At 32.5% G+C, this 19,987-nt stretch overlaps 1 protein-coding gene across 8 annotated transcripts in view; it reads right to left on the bottom strand.

Annotated features, from left to right (window-relative positions):
* Positions 1-19,987, bottom strand: part of LOC145280106 (TBC1 domain family member 2B-like) — a 414,275-nt gene that overhangs the window by 114,111 nt on the left and 280,177 nt on the right. For all 8 annotated transcript variants that reach the window (XM_080131850.1, XM_080131851.1, XM_080131849.1 and 5 more), the window contains one exon: positions 2,225-2,352. In XM_080131850.1, coding sequence (XP_079987976.1) covers positions 2,225-2,352 — 128 coding nt within the window. The remainder of the gene's footprint in view (positions 1-2,224; positions 2,353-19,987) is intronic.

The following is a 19,987-nucleotide window of genomic DNA, read 5'->3' on the forward strand; positions in this document are numbered from 1 at the left end:
CAGCTGTATTCCAAAATTTATAATGATCGGTTAGTTAGTTTAGAAGGTAATCATGTATATACAAATATATAAACATACCCAACTTTCTATAGAGATATAAGGTTTATTAAAACTTAATTTATCTAATATTATATTGTTTTGATTCAAGTCTATAAACGAACCACAATAAATCTTTTTTACAATAAAAATCTGAAAAAAATCTTTATAATGTATGTACTTGTCACTGCATGAAGATGTCATATTCCAAAAATCACATAGATCGATCAAGTAGTTTTTTTTTTATTTAAGAAAATCAAATATTATGAGACATTTTATCGAAGAAAAACTTCACGCCATCTTGTTTTTTAATGATACAGTGCTAGCGACACCTATTGGGAATGTTTGGAATATAAGATCAGCAAGGGGCAGACAATCGATTTTCCACACTCTAGAAAAAAAATTTGGAAAATTAAGACATTTATAAGTTTTTGAGGATGTTGAAAACAAAAATAATGTTTAAAATTCCAGCAAACGAGTAGTTTCCAAGATATGAAGAAATATTAGTTTCAAGAAATGGGGGATCACTTTTCTATAATAATTTAACGTATAATGATCACCCACTTTATGGCCACCACTAATGTAAAACTTGAATTTACGCTGCTGAAATACATATTTGCCGAATTTTTGTTGGAGGAGCGTCAATGTGGGGATGCTCAATTTACATAAAATATTTCTTCATATTTTGGAAACTACTCGGTTGCTGGAATTTTAAAAATTATTTTCGTTTTCAACATCCTCAAAAACTTATAAATGTCTTAATTTTCCAAGTTTTTTTTTTTCTAGAACGTAGAAAGTCGATTATCTGCCCCTTGCCGATCTTATATTCCAAATATTTCCAATAGGTGTTGCTAGCAGTGTATCATTCAAAAACAAGATGTCGTGAAGTTTGTCTTTGATAAAATGTCTCCTAATATTTGATTTTCTTAAATAAAAAAAAAAAAAACTACTTGATCGATTTACGTGATTTTTGGAATATGACATCTTCATGCTGTGACAAAATACATACATTATAAAGATTTTTTTCAGATTTTTATTGTAAAAAAGATTTGTTGTGACCCGTTTATTGACTCGAACCATTGTTTTGTTTTAATTTTAGGTGAAGAGTTCTTAAGTTCCTATATGCTAACCAATTTATTAGCATAAACTTATTTTTGTGTTGACAGCAAGATTATCCTCTAAGTTACTGTGGTATCATGTTCATGCCATAAAATTCTGATTTTCTCTTCCAGGGATAAGTCGCATTTTTGGTTGAAGTTTTTTGAAAACCTACAATGGACTTTATAAAATTATTTCTTTATTTGTTTGTAAGTAAAGTTTTAAATGCCAAAGTAAACTATCATGGTTCAATTTCGCTCTAAACAGAAACATTCATTTCCAACATGCCCTGTGTTATCTTCTCAAATGCACTTGTGGTGTTACCTATTGAAGATTATCCAGGAGACCACAGGTGTAAGGTCATTTTTCTTTGATGATCAAAAACGTTATGACAATGCCGTTTGATTTTGTAATTCTGGTTTTGAAAAAGAATGCGTTTGGTTATAAAAACGTTATTTCGTCAGCAGCTGAAAAAAAAAAATAAATCTGAGATACAAATACAGAATAAGATAACTTCCAAAATTGAATTTAGATTTCTTTTTACTTGTGGTTCAGTGTTGAAGACTTTCTCTGTTGGTTCTTCCTCTGGAAGAAGGACTACAAAGATTACTCAAACTTTAGATTATTCAAAATTTAATGACATAAATATTCATCTTTTTCTGGTTGAACAAACCTCCCTCCTTTCCTGCTACCAGGATCTAACATTATTATGTGTATCTTCGTTAACGTATATTCATTAAAATTTGACCTCAAATATTTTCTATGTCATGTGATTAAGCTATTCTCATTCAATTTGCATATATGGGGTGGGGGTGGGGTGAAGGCAAAGGCCTACACTCATCAGTTAAAGCTAATGACTTGATCTACACTCAACGGCCAATAAAACATCGCGAGCAAAATTTTCAAGAAGATCCGAATCAGTTATGATAATGTAAATTGAGAAGAGGCAGACAAACAGGAAAACATAACTTCCCTGGGACGGTTGATTTTCAGAATAATTTTTATGACACGGAATCATGCAAAACCACAATCTAATTGTAGCCATTTTATATTTTTTTAATGGTTTAGTAAAACGATATCTGTAACTTGCCTTGTATTTATCTGACGTTGGAGTTGATCAATTTCCTTTTGAAGAAAAGACACCACAACGCGACTGGCTTCAAGCTCTTCTTCAACAGATGACAGATCATCTTTCATTGTCATAGATTCTTGTTCAAACTGAAAAAAAAATAATAAAAATAAAAAAATAATGTAACTTATAATAACAAAAAAAATCCTCATAAAATAAAAAGCTATATTATTTAATATTTATAAACCACCATCACTGAATTTTATTTTAAGAATATTTTGCTAATGCAAAAAAAAAAAAATTTAATTAAAATCCCAAGTTTAGACTGACATCATATCATGAAATTTTGCTTTGGTAAGAGGTCAGATGGTTGTGTAGTGTTAAGTCAGGATCACTAATTTTATAGAGGGAAGCACATGTAATCAAATAAATGATAAAATCAATCCCTACAAAATACAGGTTTTATTTATGTCAACAAATTTGAAATGATCTAAAAAATTCAATATTGAAGAGAAAAGAAAAAACTGAGTATTGGTCAGATCTGAAAGAGAATCATTATAGTAACAGTAGCTTGTGTTGTGTGTGTGTAGTTATTACTGCTTTCTCAACTACTGAATTCGTTTGTAAAGGGTTTAGTTAGTGAGAAATAGAGACATCTTTTTCTTAAATACTGCAGTGGCATATATTTTCTAACCCTCTGACTGTCTGATATATTTTTACACAACTCTTATAAATTTTTCACTGAATTTGAAATCTTCTTAAGGAAAACTAATTGGAATGTTACTAATGGTAGATCTAATAGTGAGCAAATTTAATGGAACCTCAAATTCTGATATTATATACTTGGTTTAAAGATAGACCAACGTTATTAAAAAAGTATGATGAGAATTCAGAGGATAACAGTGCTAAACTCGTATGTAAAGAAACTACTTCCGGTTTCAACTATTGATTCTCATGATGTTGAAAATATCATTCCTCCAAATTGCAAACAAAATTTACTCAATGCAAGCTTTGTTTCATAAAATTGTCCATTTCCAAACAAATCCAAATAATTTCCAAATCTGAATATTCACTGTTATCTGCATTTCGACTTCCAAGCGTAAAAATCCGCGACCTCTCACTGACACAGTGGATAGAGACATTAAATCTGTACAGTTCCAGGTGAACATTGTCTGAAGATAGCTGTTTCAATCCTACCCAAAGCCAGCCAGAGGATTAGTTGGCTAAAAATGTGGTGAGATGACAACAACTATGGAAGGCAGTAATTACTGAAATTCAATTAAGAGATTCAGCATTCCTATCCCGCCGTAGTTGACCACCTGACGAAAGCCAAAGGAATAATTAGCTGAAACGTTGTGAAACAACAACTATAAAGATGACGATAATAGTCCTCCTTTGTTTCATAAAATTGTCCATTTCCAAACAAATCCAAATGATTTCAAAAGCAGAATATTCACTGTTATTTGCATTTCAACTTCCAAATGTAAAAATCCGCGACCTCTCACTAAAAATGGTTATAAATAGTGAATATGCATGCATTAAATCAATTTGGTTAAACAAAAAAAATTTTTTTTTTTTTTTAATATTTCTGCTGGTCTGGGCATAACCCATTGACACTCAAACGAAAACATTTTACCTACATTAAACAGTAGTAAAACTCTAATTGTAACTGTTTTCTTTAATTTGTTGACTTTAACTGTAATGTGAACAAACATCTTGCTGCACAAGTCCCCACTTAGGATGCTCCTGTAGGTATGTCCCCTAATTTACAGTCGCTCTTTATATCTCAATGACAATGTGCCTTGCTTTCAATGAATTACAGTAAAAACAAAAAATATAATTTCCACAAACAGATAAATATGAAATTTAAACCCATTTAATGCTAAATTCAATATATTTTCAATCACACTGTCACTTATTGTAAACACAAGTTGAAAATATTCCACTTTGAATTTGAAGTCAGTTAATATTCTTCTATCGTTTTATACAAGTAAATTTTACTCCAACGTAAAAAAAAAAAAAAAACCCTGAAGAGAATAGGAAAACAAAAGACAAAAAATTCAACCAAGACAGGTAACTCTGGTTCAAGAGACATAACTTCAAGTACATGCACAAAAAAAAAAAAATATTGCTAAAATCTTTTATTTTTACAGAAATAAATCTACTTTAGACTTTCCCGGTTATAAAATATGCTCAAATATGATATTTTAATATATGCAGATTTTGGATGTATTATTATAGAGTCAATTCTCCAATATATAGTAGTGATTTCAAAAAGTAAAAAAAACCCAAAAAACCTGGAATCAGTTAGAATCAGAACGAAAACATTTAACTTTCTAGTAGTATTTGCTACCATGTGAACTAAAGACATCAAAACTTTAAATGTTAATGCATGCATAGATGATACACATTAAGTCGATTTATGCCTACCAAACTACAATTTTTCAATTTTTAGTGGCTAAAAATCAAATTGAATTTGATCAAAAGATCCGAATCTCCTATATATCAAATTTCAAGTCTGTAGACCAAAAACTGACAAAGTGGTTTGGTACAGATCGTTCTGCACATACAGACAAGATCACACACACACACACACACACACACACACACACACACACACACACACACACACACACACATTTTTCAAATTTGGCCTTGGCAGAATCGTCTTGAAATTTCTCCATTTCTTCATTCTATGCACAATTTATCTTTCTTTTTATAATAATATTTTGAACTCTTTTTCCTTGTGCCCATTTGTGATTTCATGGAATTCTGCCTTTTGGATGACCTCAAAATATCTTCCAGTAACGGGATTCCTTTGAATTTTAACTTCTGGATACCAGACTTTTACCAACTTTTTTGGGGGGGATTTTACCGTCATTGGATCTTCTACTCTTCACTCGACCATTCATTCACGTGAAATCATTTTTCTTTTTTCCTCCTATTCCCTCTGCCTCACTATTTTTTTAAACTTTTACCAAGTAAGTTCTATGGCTCACTTGCACTTTCATTAAATACTTCGCAAGCAAAATCCGATTCCGCATTTTGCTAAATTCTTCCCTCTGATGAGAAGAAAAGTATTTCTTTCGAAACTCCGCAGATTAAGGACAATCTACTTAATTTGTGTTTCCTTTTTGAAAATTAAATATTTTTAACTCTTGTTAATTTTTTTTTAACATGTTTTATTAATTCTTTGTTCTTATCTCTATATAAATAAAATGAACTCATTTTTTCCCGTCTGATTTTGACATTAATAGGATTAAAAATCAAGATATTTCATGCAAATATAATATGCACAAATGGCAGAACAATATCTGAGGTGTGTTATAGGCTTATTATTTCTCAAATTCCTCGATAATCTTAGATTTCTATACTTTTTCTGCTGAGAAGTCACGGCCAAAATCGGTTAAGATCAATGGAAGTGGTAAAATATTTTCTCTCTAATAAATTCCTCCTCCCCCTGCCACCACTTAACACCGTTTGGGGATCGTTCACAAGGAACAGTTGAGAAGAGAACACCGGTTTGGCTTCGTAGTTCTTTCATGTGAAGTTATTTAAAATCACTAAACTAAGCTGCAGTGCTCTGTGGCGTAGTGGTTAGCGTGCTGGACAATTCACATTATATTTTCACGTTCGCGCCGACCTACCGTAGTCGTTTTTTTTTGTTTTTTTTCCTAAACAACTGGAATGGACTTTTCTTGGTGGCCGAACTGTTAACGTTGCAGATGTTTTTTTTTTTGTTTTTTTTCACACTTTATTTTCCTACTTTTACTCATGACTCCGGGTTTGATCCTTCCTACTTACCTACCATAGCATTTTTTAACCCCCCCCCCCGTCCCGGAAACAAATACTCGGGCAACGCCGGGTACCCCCGCTAGTATATATATATATATATATGAATAAAAATAGGTACGAGGGTATGACGTTATGGGGGAGGGAAGAAGAAATCATTTTATCATTTCTCAAAAACTATTGGCCGATTTAGGTGAAATTGTGTATGGAACTTTGTTATAAGGTGCACCAAACTTACTATTATTGTATCTGCTCGATGCAATGTTGGGAATTAATGCAAAAATGAATACACCCATCAACTTGGCATAAAGCATTCATTCTAAGTCAACAGGGTATAACTTTTGCCCGTTTTTAAAAAGTCTAGTACATAGATATGTAGTGAATACAACTGGTTCAATTAGCATATCAATAAAACTAGAAAAGAGAATTGCATTTGTTTTAAACTTTATAAATATAATTTTTACTTCCAGGTCATCATATTGTGTGAATCCCAAAATTCTATTGTTAGCATTGGTTTCCCCGATATTTTAGACAGAATTCTTTCTAGAAAAACATCGGAGGAACCACAAAATTCTATTGTTAGCATTGGTTTCCCCGATATTTTAGACAGAATTCTTTCTAGAAAAACAGGAGGGACCACAAAGGTTGCCACAACCTAAGTGAAAGTGATTTTTGTGAATGAACTGGATTCGAACATGGAGCACCTTTTTTTGTTAGTCCGTGTCCTTAACCACTTGACTACCGTCACCTCCCTACTGCCAGGAAAAATGCTATAACTCTTGTAAAATAGAGAAAACTATTATCCTTTATATCTTTGATCGGGCTTATGTTGTTGTTTGTCATGAAGGACAGGAGTAAAACTCTTCTCAGGATATTTTTATAAAATAACTAGCCTGGGTGCTCGGCATTGCCTAAGTGTTTGGAGGTGTGTGTTGAGCAAAAAAAAAAAAAAAGTTGTAGTAGCCAAGCAGGCTCGAACCCGTGACGTGAAAGCGGAAAAGAAAGTGGAGGTGGGTGTAAGGATGTTGGTTGATCAAAAAAGAAAAATAGGTGTAGTAAGCAGGCTCGAACCTGTAATGCATCAGAGGAAAAAGAAGTGAAAAGAAAACAAACGGTCTTACTGATGTGCCTACCGTGGTTGTGATGTCACGGGCGGTCGAAATAATGCCTTTTATGTGACGTTGTGGAAGCAAGGGTTGAATTGTAAAAAATGTCAGCAAAAAAAATTACCTTTCCTGTAGAAAACTGCCTAGTTGACGGTGAAGGAATTAATGTTTTTGGCAATTTTCTGATATTTGTCGTCCAAAGGGGCGAGCTTCAAAATGATACTGATCTTGTGAAAATCTGTCGCCTCTGTCGAAAGTTTTAGGCAGACATACATACATACATACATACATTTAAACAGACAGGTGAGATTTATATTATAGATGGGTATGTTCATAAAGAAAGAAAGGTGTTTTATATATCAACTGAATTATGAATAGATTCCAAAATATCTTGGGGGGGGGGGTCAAAATGGGTAGAAATATCCCTATTCCTTCAAACCTTAAAGGACTATGATAAAATTTAGCCCCAACTACAAGAAACCTTCTCTGCCACCAATAGCAATGGCCAGTGACTCCCTGTCTGAGAGTACATCTTTCAATCTTTCAGGAGCGTTACGATGACGTGGCAGTATTTTATTTACTGTGGGGCAGCTTTTTGGGGTTTGTTTACTTTGTTTCAATGCGAGGCAGTTTTCGCTTCCCCAAGATGATGGTGGGGGAAACCGGCTCCCCATTTAAAGGGGATTGTCCAAATTGAATATCAATTGTCTGATATAAGGATAAACTCCACATTAATCAAAAAATGATTGCTTTCTGGACGTTCCGACGTGAAAGCCGAGAACAGGCAACGTTTCAATTAGTTTCACTTTATTTATACTTAAAAATTGAACAAACAGGCGACACGGCGAAATAGTGCGATTTTTATAAAAGTCGATGTAAATAAATCTAAACACGACGTGCGTTTGCAAATCCTCGATATTATGATTTAGACGGTATATAAAAAGTTTTAAGATATAGTAAGCCTCTCGAGAATCGCGGCAAAAAAAGCCTTTGCGAGACACATAAAATGATCACACACATTTTGCCTTTTATATATATAGATAGATGCCGACTTTCGATTGCAACATTAGATTGTTCAACATCACTAAAAGACACATAAACGTTGTGACGCTGATCAGTTATAGTTTATTCAGATGACAACTTGATATAGCGCGGTTAATATCCATTATTCATATTTAACGTGCTTTCATTTATGATCTGAACTGATGTCAACCACTTCAGAAACAATAACGTAAATAAAATTCTCATAAAAGTGTCCTTTATAATAGTCATCTTTTTAACTAGACAACTTGAATTCGACAATCAGAGTTCGTCTAAGTTACTTCTAATGTGGAAGGCATTTAAAATATCCAGCTTTATTTCAAGACATTGAATAGTCTGTTAAATACCCTCTGTCAAAAAAAAAAAAGAAAAAAAAATCGATAACGTAACACCGACCACTTCAAAATAATAATTTGAACCCATAATGAGATAAAAAAAAAAAAAAATAGCGACTTGTGTTCAATAAATAGTATACAATAAATCATTTCCAATAGTTGTTTCAACATCACTTATAAGGATTAACATTGTAAAATATAAACCAAACCATAACTTCAGTAATGTAAGCTTTATTTTCAGTTTTCACAAAACTTGATTGCGTTCAAATATTTGTGGATTTAACCCCCCCCCTTGCAGTTATTAAAAAGAACAAAGGATGTGTCAGAGGATATAATGAATCCATTTCTAGAGTAACACTGTACTAGTTAACGTTAAAAGATTAAGACTTTGGTTAGTAAAACAATGTAAATGACGTAATTGATTATAGTAATATTTAACTAGCAGGGAGATTCGATGTTGCCCGGGATTTAATGAGAATTAATAAATGTTTCACACTTTCAATACTTTTATTGTTATCGAAATCAGTGAAATCGTCCAATCGTCAATCAAATCAATTGACTGCTCTAGTTGGGAATGCACTGTGATGCACTGGGAGGAAGTTCACATGCCTCCTTGCAGTGACGTAGTCCACAATACATTGTAGTCTACATTGTACAGTAGAGAACCTACTGTTGATTTTATAAAATTATTTGTTTATTTGCTTGAAGTAAAGTTTAAAATGCAAAAGTCAAGTATCATGGTTCAATTATTCTCTGAACAGAAACATTCATTTCAAACATGCCCCTGTCTTATCAAAGAACCTACTGTTGATTTTATATGATGGGCCCTTCTACTTGTGTGGTGAAAAAACTTCTCAAATGCACTTATGTTGTTAGGCCGCATAAGGTGTTAACTTTGGTCAAAATAACTTTTGTTCAAATTTTTTCAATTATCAATACTTACTGAAGGCATTCCAATACAAAACCTATCTAAGAACACTCCCAGACACATGAAGTATATTTGTGTGCAATTGCAAAATAATCACCCTGACCGTTTGAGAGTCTACAGAGAACTCTCCCCTTCTCACATACACACAGAGACAAAGTGCCTTTTATATATGATAGAGATGACCTGACATAGACAGTTGGTTTTGCTATATAATAAAGTTTATGTGGAGAGGGGATGAGAGATACAAATAAACTCTGATTGGTCAGACATGATCACTTGTTATTAGATAAGGTTATTTTGAAGGTCAGCTGATCGGTTAAAGAATTCACTGGAACAAATTTCAATTTTTTTTTTTTTTTGTGACCAGCATAGATTTTAATAACAGAAATCATATCTTAGTTGATTTTGTAATGCAGTTTGGGAAAAAAAAATCAATTTATTTATTTTGGGCATTAAAAAAATCAATTTATTTATTTTGGGCATTAAAAAAATCAATTTATTTATTTTAGGCATTAAAAAAAAATCAATTTATTTTGGGCATTAAAAAAATCAATTTATTTATTTTGGGCATTAAAAAAATCAATTTATTTATTTTGGGCATTAAAAAAATCAATTTATTTATTTTGGGCATTAAAAAAATCAATTTATTTTGGGCATTAAAAAAATCAATTTATTTATTTTGGGCATTAAGCGATCAAATACTTTCCATCAGTCTAGAACATCCATCTTGTTCAAAACTTTAATTGCCTGGAATCTGTTCAGACATGCAACCAAGTGAGTACCTTCCTTCCATTATACAGTTGACATACTCTAGACGCTTTGCTTGTTTGGATTCATAGAAACTGACATCTTGCAACTGATAAACGCCCAAAAAATTATCAACCATCTCAACAACAACAATAACCTAGAACAGTTTTTTTTTTATCTCAATGTGTCAGACACACGCAGACATGCCTACAAAGACAAAATACAGCATAGCTCTCAGGATTTTCAAAAGCATCTTCCCACTCAGAATAGTTGAAACGTGAAACTGTCTGCATCAGTTGTTGGCTGCTGAGATGCTGCATCTTCTGCTTCATAACTAAACATAACATTATATAATGATTGTATCGTAGTTTCCTAGATATGGCTTCATTCAATCTTGACAGACTATGGATACCCACTGTAAGGGTGCCTGCGCATGAAATTTGTGTGGCAAGATTGTGCAGTCTCCAACTGCACCTCTCCGATTTAACATTGTTGCATACCAGTGGCAAGTTGAGGTACAGGACGACTGCAAACAATGTCCAGATAAGCAGAAAGCACCTACAGTGCCTAGAATTCCCAAATCATCACCCATCTGGTACTAACCAGGCTCAATGTTGCTTAACTTCGGTGATCTGGCGAGAACCGGTGTGTCAACGTGATTGTGCTGTACTTTCCTAGATGTAAATCCACTAAACCACCGGTGTTTATCAAAAAGTGTTTAATGATATACATGTTTCTGCTGCAACTCCTTTAGAGAAGCATATATATATATATAGTACTGTATGTGAATGCCCCCTATCTTGGGTTGAGCATATTGGGGAGCGAAATAAATAAATAGCCTACCCAAATGGTTACCCATCTGGTACTGGCCAAGCTCATTGTAGCTTAACTTCAATAATTTGGCAAGAACCGGTGTGCCAATGTGATTGTGCCGTATGAATCTGCTTATAAACAGAGCTTAAAACATTACCATAAAAAATAATTATGACTTCAGCATGACATCATAGATTTATGATTTGTGTCACGTTTCAAAATATGAATTCAAATATAAGCAATAATAATAGTAATTAAAAGGAAGGAGGGGTGCTGAGTTTCTTCCCCCCCCCCAGACGTGCATCCATACATTTATATTGTAAACATTTGTATAAATTTTACCATTTTTTAATTTAATTATTTTTCTATCTTCCTATTTTTAAATTAAATTTTTTTTTTAATTATTGGCCAATATTATATAAAAATTTGCGAGCAAGGAAATTATTAAAATCTTGCAGATAAAAAATTATGCAAGATCTGTAATTTAAAAAAAAAAAAAAGTAGAAATATTTTTGCTATTATAAAAGTTTTTTTGTTTTTTTTTAAATAAATAAACAATGCTTAATTCAATGGAAATATCGGTAGTTCGAGAAATTCAGTTTTCTTCGAGTTATATCGAATTCATTAATACGGACATTAGGGGCTTTTTTCGTAATGTTCCTGTAATTTTTTTTTATTGTTACAAGTTATGATGCTTTATTTTCATAAAAAAAGCAAAAATAAATTAAATCATTTTCTTTTTTACTACTGAAAATCATAACTTTAGTAAAGGTATTTTTTGTTTAAACAAAATAATACATTTCCACTAAGATTTAAATAAAAATAATTAGTTCATTATCATTTGATAAATACTGAAAATTTCATTAAGTTTGTGAAATTTTAACATTGTTAAAATTTCCCAAAATTTAAACATAACTGAATTTTCATGAAGTGCTAAAAAGGTAGCTATTTGTTTTTAATGAGTTATGTAATAAATTTAATTAAAAAACTTTAAACTCTGAATTACTTCCCTTGTTCCAGTTACATTTCAAAATTAATAGTGGCGAATCCATGGATCGTGAAAATACATGTTTTATGTAACAATGCAGTAATACGTTACGAACTGCAACATGACAATTAACCCTGTATTAGTCCCATAGGTTGTTTTGTCACCCCAATTTTGCTTAAGTGCTTATAATTCTTAGTTGGCAACTTATTTCTTTTCTTCCCTCCCAATACTATCCTGACTCAGTAAGAGTACAGCACACATAATATGGTGCAGTTGTATCCCAGTTTTCCTTGGAGGTGAATCAGATTGAAAGCTAATGTTTATGTAATGAACTCAAACATGTTTCTTGCTATTTCAATTCCTGGAAACATTTTGTGTTCATCATAGATATCAAAAAATACCACAAACTGGTGTATCCTCTGACTATTTTTAAAGAACTTTGATCTAAATCTAAAAATTGTTAAATTTTTCCTTGGTTTTATAATTCATTTTATGGTATTGTTTTATATAAATATCAACAAACTACAAGTGATTCAAACAGTACAACAGGGACTATAGTTATATCCTGAACCAGCAAGATAACTATGTTTTACAAAATACGTCCAAGTACGTCCAAGGATGGAGTACTGCTGCCACATCTGGGCAAGATCTGCTAAAAACAGCCTATCCTGCCTTGACAGAGTACAAAATAGACTTTGTGGCTTAGTGGGGGATGTCCTTTTCTCTTCCCTGCAACCTCTCTCCCACAGAAGAGACGTTGCAAGCCTGTCTTTGTTTTATCGTTATTTCAATGGCAAGTGCTTGTCTGAGCTCCAATCTCTGGTCTCCCCTCGCCAATCTTTCATGATAAACACCCGTCTAGCTGAAACCATTGTCAATAATTTTCCCCACTCTTTATCTACACCTAAATCAAAACGTAGATTCCATGAACAAAGCTTCTTTCTTAGAACTGCATGCCTGTGGAACTCTCTTCCGTTTGCCTGCTTCCCACCTGACTACAACTTGGATGTCCTCAAGTGTAACATAAATAAATTCCTGATGAACCGCCCCCTTAAGTAAGACACTTTATCAAATCTCCAATACTAACGATTACTACAACACTATCCCATTGATTACTGTACATGCAATAACCCTTATCCCCGAGTGGCTTCCGGGCCCTGATAAGTGGTGACCTCCATGTAAAAAAAAAATTTTTTTTAATAAAAAAATAATAATACTATGAATATTTTTGTATTGGGGTGTATAAACACCCCATCGGATTAGCCATGTTTGGAACACCAAGGTGACTAACGCAGGGTTAAGTAAATAACATTAAATAATTTTAATTGAAACTGACATAAAAATTAAATAGATAACATTGGTTTTTAATAGAAATTCAATTTTTCGAGTTTCGTTATTATTTTGAACAAGAATTTTTCGTTTTTGCTTTGTGTATGTGTAAATATTAAAACAATAATATCAATTAAAAAATATTTAACTTTATTCAAATTGTTTATTATATTTTATCTATTTCATTTCGTTATTAATTAGCACATATTAGTTTTAAAGTTTTATTTTTATAGCATTTGTTACATCCATTTTTTTAAGGAATCTTTTTTTTTTATAATTACATTTTCACCCCAAGCAAGGCACATTGCCACTTTGATGTAGAGGGCTACTATCAGGGACATAATCTACAGGGGTACTATATGTGGGGAGTTGGACAGCAAGATGTCGGTTCACGTTACACTTGAACTTCTGCAGGTCAGTACAGTTGGGGAAGCAGGAACCCAGAAGAGAATTTTAAAGTCTAGCGGTTCTGGGGGAAGAAACTACTGGAGTAGAAGGCTCTCTTACATCTAGGAATCTCTACTGTGAAGGGGTGGGATTTAGCTGCTTATCAGGTTTGTCGGGGGTATTTACGTCGAGGGGGCACGAGTGCTTGCAGTTCATCGGAGCATTCACCATTAAAGTACTTGTAGAACAGGCAGAGGGATGCTACATTTCGCCGTTGGGACAGAGGCTGAAGCTTAGATGACAGTTCAGGACTTATCAGGTTGGCGACTCTCTTTTGAACCCTGTCTTGGAGTGAGAGACTAATAGCAGATGCACCAGCCCAAATATGACAACAATACTCCATACATGGGCGAATGGTGGGCTTATAGAGTTACAGGATACTTTGGTGCGTTAATAGCTTTCTAGCCCGATAGAGAGAGCCCAGCTTCTTTGCAGCGGTCCTGGCAATGCTCTCAATGTAATTTTGAATCTTAACTCTAAAGGATCTGAATCATGAATAAGCAACCATAAATCTTGCTTTACTGCTCATCATCACAATTTAATTTGAAATAAATAATATATATATATATATATATAACTCACTAGGTCTGTGTGTCTGTTTTCTTTTTTTCAAAGTGCATCTCCCCCGAGATGCAAGTTTGCAGATCGCTCCAAGGCAGGTCAAATGATTGTATTTTTTGAGAACTGCTGTTTTATATATATAAGCTGGTAAAAATAGGTGCTAAAGAATCCAAATTAAAAAAAAAATGGAATTTGGCAGGCATAAGTGCCTTTGTATGCATGCACAGACATACATTTATGTGTTAATTTTCAGTTCATTTTTAATTATTTCTTATTCATCTGACAATAACTAAAACAGTAACGACTAAGATTGGAATACTAACTGTTTTGGCTTTGATTTTAACTGATGCCACCCAAGTCATTTTTTTTTTAACTTCTGAACTCACTACTATTTATTTGGTACAAATCAACAAAAAATCAATAGAGAATAGGCTCTATAATAATAATAATAATAATAATAATAATAATAATAAATACAAAATCTGCATGAATTATTTTACAACGCTGGGTGGGTTGCTAGTCTTACATGTAGAAACTAATCGATTGTGTTTCAATTTTTTACTGATTGAAAAATTAAATAGATATATAATTAAACAAAATCATAAAAAACAAACAGCAATGAATGTGAATAATGCAGAAAAACAAATAAAAGATTATTTCAACATTTCTATTCCACGTTTTTTAATACAATATTCTGCTTGTTCCTTCCTTAGTTATTCCGTACGTTACGATTTGAAAAAGGCTAAATACAATTTTTGAAGGCCAAGCTGCTACAAAAACAAAAGGTCGAATTTGCAAAATTTGGCATTAAAGGGGCCAATCTAGCAACCCTGGACAAGAATATGAGAGTGATCTCCCTTTGATATAACCGCGTTTTCGAATATCATTATAATAACATATGATCATCGTTGTAATAGTGTAAGGAACTCGTAATTTCGGTTCTTTACCAAACAAAGAAGTCGGTAAAATGTTACATAAAAAAAAACATTTGAAAGAAACACTGTAACAAAAAAGAACATTGTTTGCCAAGAGGTGCTAGACTGAAAGATTAAATTAACAATTATCTCTTACAATGTAATTTCATTTCTATTGAACTATGTAGCACAATATTAGTTTCTGATTATTTATTAGTATTTAATTTGTGTCGGTTCTATATTTAAAATATGATGAACACTATTTTCATAGAAATATTGATAAACTCATATTTGCTGCGTGTTATTGTTTTTTTTGTACAAAACACTATTTTTTTGCACCATCCAGAAAAATATCAGCTTTATCAAATCATATTTGTTGACTAAATATATTGTTCTCATTCCATGAAATCTCCGTGGCTCATGCTAGTTCAGTAATAATTTACATAAGAAATTTTAAAAAAAAAAATGTTACAGGTGATCCTCTACATTTTTAATCACTAAAATTAAAAAAAAATAATAATTTAATTCTTCAAACTGAAATTCAACATACAAATGATTTTTTTCTCTTATTTTTAAACATATCTTTAACCAAAAATCCAATTTACAAACATCTTTTCTGAATTTAAATCAGAGAGGATAATTTTTATTAAACGTACAAGGAACATTTGGCGCTGGTTTACATTGATCTTTTAATCCAACGCATTTTAGATGAAAACATTACATACTTACATGTCATGGCGAATTAGTATAAATTCCAAAAATTATGAAAAATCGTCCAGTAGAAGGTATGCTAGATATTTTAACAAAAAGTCAGCTGCAGTTACATTCTGAAATATGTTGGTTTAAAAATGGCGGTCTTCTCATTTGTATATTACAGTTAAGGGTTATCTCCCTTGTCTGTTATACTGAACTGGTCGCACAGCTCTTCCACATTAAAACATATGATAAAACTCGATAATTTTATAAATTCTACTTTTACTTGTAATCATTTTTCTACTGGATTGTTTTTTCATAATTTTTGGAATTAATTCCGCCATGACACCTAAGTATGTAATGATGTTTGTTTGAAAGATCACCAATAAAGCAAGCACCCAAAATTTCCCCCCTCTAAAAATTGAATGGTTAAATCTTTTCAAAAACCAATTCAAGCAAAAACAATTTAGAATGATGTGAAGAATTCTTTAAAAAATATATAACTTCACAAGTTTCATTTTACATTATACACAGATAACAAACTAACTCCCACACACACAACCACTCCTAAAATTTGAACATCTTAAAATGTGTGATCAGACAGTGTGATATTGAAGCAATAATCTTAGGAGGCGATTCGGAAGTATGAGCGACCCTAAATCCGATCGTACCATTATCAAGTGAAAATCTTGATTTGAAGTAAAAATGGTTCGGTTACCAAACCGAACTTCCTGTTTTATTGTAAAACTAGCGGGGGTACCCGGCGTTGCCCGAGTGTTTGTTTCCGGGACGGGGGGGGGGGAGTTTTAAAAAATGTTATGGTAGGTAAGTAGGAAGGATCAAACCCGGAGTCATGAGTAAAAGTAGGAAAATAAAGTGTGAAAAAAACAAAAAAAAAACATCTGCAACGTTAACAGTTCGGCCACCAAGAAAAGTCCATTCCAGTTGTTTAGGAAAAAAAAAAAAAAAAAAAAACCACTATGGTAGGTCGGCGCGAACGTGAAAATATAATGTGAATTGTCCAGCACGCTAACCACTATGCCACAGAGCACTGCAGCTTAGTTTAGTGATTTTAAATAACTTCACATGAAAGAACTACGAAGCCAAACCGGTGTTCTCTTTTCAACTGTTCCTTGTGAACGATCCCCAAACGGTGCTAAGTGGTGGCAGGGGGAGGAGGAATTTATTAGAGAGAAAATATTTTACCACTTCCATTGATCTTAACTGATTTTGGCCGTGACTTATCAGCAGAAGAAGTATAGAAATCTAAGATTATCGAGAAATTTGAGAAATAATAAGCCTATAACACACCTCAGATATTGTTCTGCCGTTTGTGCATATTATATTTGCATGAAATATCTTGATTTTTAATCCTATTAAGGTCAAAATCTGACGGGGAAAAAATGAGTTCATTTTATCTATATAGAGAAGATAAATAACCAAATTGGCATGAGAGAAAATTAAACTTTTGTACACAATTTTATTTAAATATATTTTACAAATATATATTTCCCAGCGAATTTAAACTAAAACAGGAAGTCCAGTTTGATAAACGGAACATTTGTACACCAGTAAGCAATTTTTGCCCATAGCTCAGGCTCGTTTCTTAGGATATTTAAATAGAAATTACAAAAATTGTAAAAGAGCAAGAGTGAAGCCCAACTTTTAATTTCACTGTTTTATTATCAACACTTTTCATATTTAATCGCGTTCAATTAATTTTAGTAAAATAAACGTTGGCGCTAATATCAGAGATTTTAAATATTTTGTTTTAGACAATCCAAATAAAACAATTGCTGCTTCTAAATAACGAAAAAATATTGACTTTCAAGTAAAAGAAATGGAGCCTACATAATTATCAGGTCTCAAATAGTAACATATCAACAATTTACGAAAAACATTAGGTAGAAAAATAAGTATTAATGGAAAAAGAAATTTGTAAAATGATGTTAAATTACTATGTTACACTTAATAGAAGAAAAAAAAAAATATATATATATATAAGTTGACAGGGGAGATAATTAAGTTCTGTTGCTTACGTCACGTAATGAACATAATTCAAAATGTCAGGCAAATTTTATTCTTCATCTAAACTTTAACGAAAACTGTTTTTTATTAATAATTATTTTCCTACCTTATCATCTTCTGTAATTTTTGGATATGTTACTATTTGCAATATAACAATTACGTGGGTATCATTTGTTTTACTTGAAATTCAATATTTTTTTCGTTATTATGATAGAGAAGCACCAAACAATTTTTTTGTGGTGAAATGTAAGTTTAAATTAACATTTACTTCCACTTAAAATTTATGTAGCTAACAAACAACAAAAAATATGCGATCGCAGTTATTTATCTTCCTCTGAGGACGGGAAACTGTGACGTGACAAAACCAGGAAAATGGGATTTGAAAAGCCATCGCTCTAGAGAAAGGGCACTCTAATAAAAAAAAAAAAAAGTGGGGGGGGGGGGATAAAAATGCCTGGACGGCCCTGTTAGCATTCTCCGGTAGGGGTGCCTCAAGCGATCATCAATAAACTAACCCCCTTCCCAAAGAGTGAGAAGAGAAGCCTGGGCAGATAGGCCTCCTAGAACTGCACAGCATCATACCTCATCTCGATAAAGAAAAAACCGTATAAATAACCTAAATTCTGCCGGTCTGATTTTGGCAAGGAAACATATATTCGTTAGTACTAATTTTTGTGTGTGTGTGTATTGATATTCATATTAAAAACCCTTTTTTTCTATTTATGGTATTTAGTTCTCTCCCACTGCAATAACTGTGACACTAGGGTCGGAAAATTGGATTGAGAAGTCAACACCCCCGAGGAGGGGGCACTCTGACCTGCAAAAAGTGCCTGGGCAGCCCCGTCGGCATTCCTCGGTGAGAGTGCCACAAGCGATTAGCAATAAACTAACCATTCTCAAAAAGTGAAGGCAAAGCCTGGGAGAATGGACCTCCTAGAACTGCACAAAATTTAACATCCACTGCAAAATCAACTGACCAGGTCATTATAGGAATGTTCTAATCTCTTAATTTTGATGGCCCGGGATAAAATTTATTTAAAAAAATAATACAACTTTTTTTTATATATGGGTTGTGGAATTGCATTCATCTGCAAAAGATGACCGAAAAAACTAATAGGGAATTAATAAAAATGAATGTTTAAAAAATATGAAAAGTAGCTAGATCTTTTGCAGATGAATGCAATTCCACAACCCATTTATAAAAAAAAGTTCTTATGGGATGGTCAATTTTAGTTAACTCTTACGTGTAATTATATTCATGCAGATATTCTACATGATTTATACTTGCTTAATATTTGCGTAAAAAGGTTATAGCAAACACAAAAATTTTCCCATATATATTTATGTATGCATATATATTTTTGTTTAAAAAATTTTGCCTGCCAAACTCCTGTCAGTTTTTGGTCTACAGATATGAAACTTAATATATAGGATATTCGAACCTATGCAGAACTTTATATTTGGGTTTTAGCCGGGGAAAATCCATGCAAAAGTGTGAAAATTAAAAAAACAAAAAAAAACGGAATTTGCCAGGTGAAGGTCGAACGACAGCATTACGAATATGCATGCATAACGTAATAACCATTGGTTCATGTTTTAATTTTTAGCCTTGTAGTTTTCATAGTTCAGGCATTAACGTCAAAAGAAAAAGTAAATCATAAGCTAAACGTTTTGGTTTCGATTCTCGATGGTGGCGCACGAGTTATTTTTTTATTTTTTTAAATCATTACTATATATTGGGACAAATATAATATAATAAATACGGAATCTGCATTAATCAAAATATCATATTTAAGTGTATTTTATGACCAGGCAATGCGGCCTGCTAGTATATATATATATATATATATATATATATATATATATATATAGAGAGAGAGAGAGAGAGAGAGAGAGAGAGAGAGAGAGAGAGAGAGAGAGAGAACTTAAAAAACCATTCACACACAAAATACATCAAATAACGCGTTAAACAACAGACAAATGTGTGCTAACTTCTGCCTATCGTCAAAAGCATTTTTCTGTTCATTCATTTTTTCCTCGATGAAAAATTTGCACAAAAAGT

The sequence above is a fragment of the Euprymna scolopes genome, chromosome 7 (genome assembly GCF_053919585.1).
Source record: "Euprymna scolopes isolate OS-2025 chromosome 7, ASM5391958v1, whole genome shotgun sequence".
Classification (NCBI taxonomy): domain Eukaryota; kingdom Metazoa; phylum Mollusca; class Cephalopoda; order Sepiida; family Sepiolidae; genus Euprymna; species Euprymna scolopes.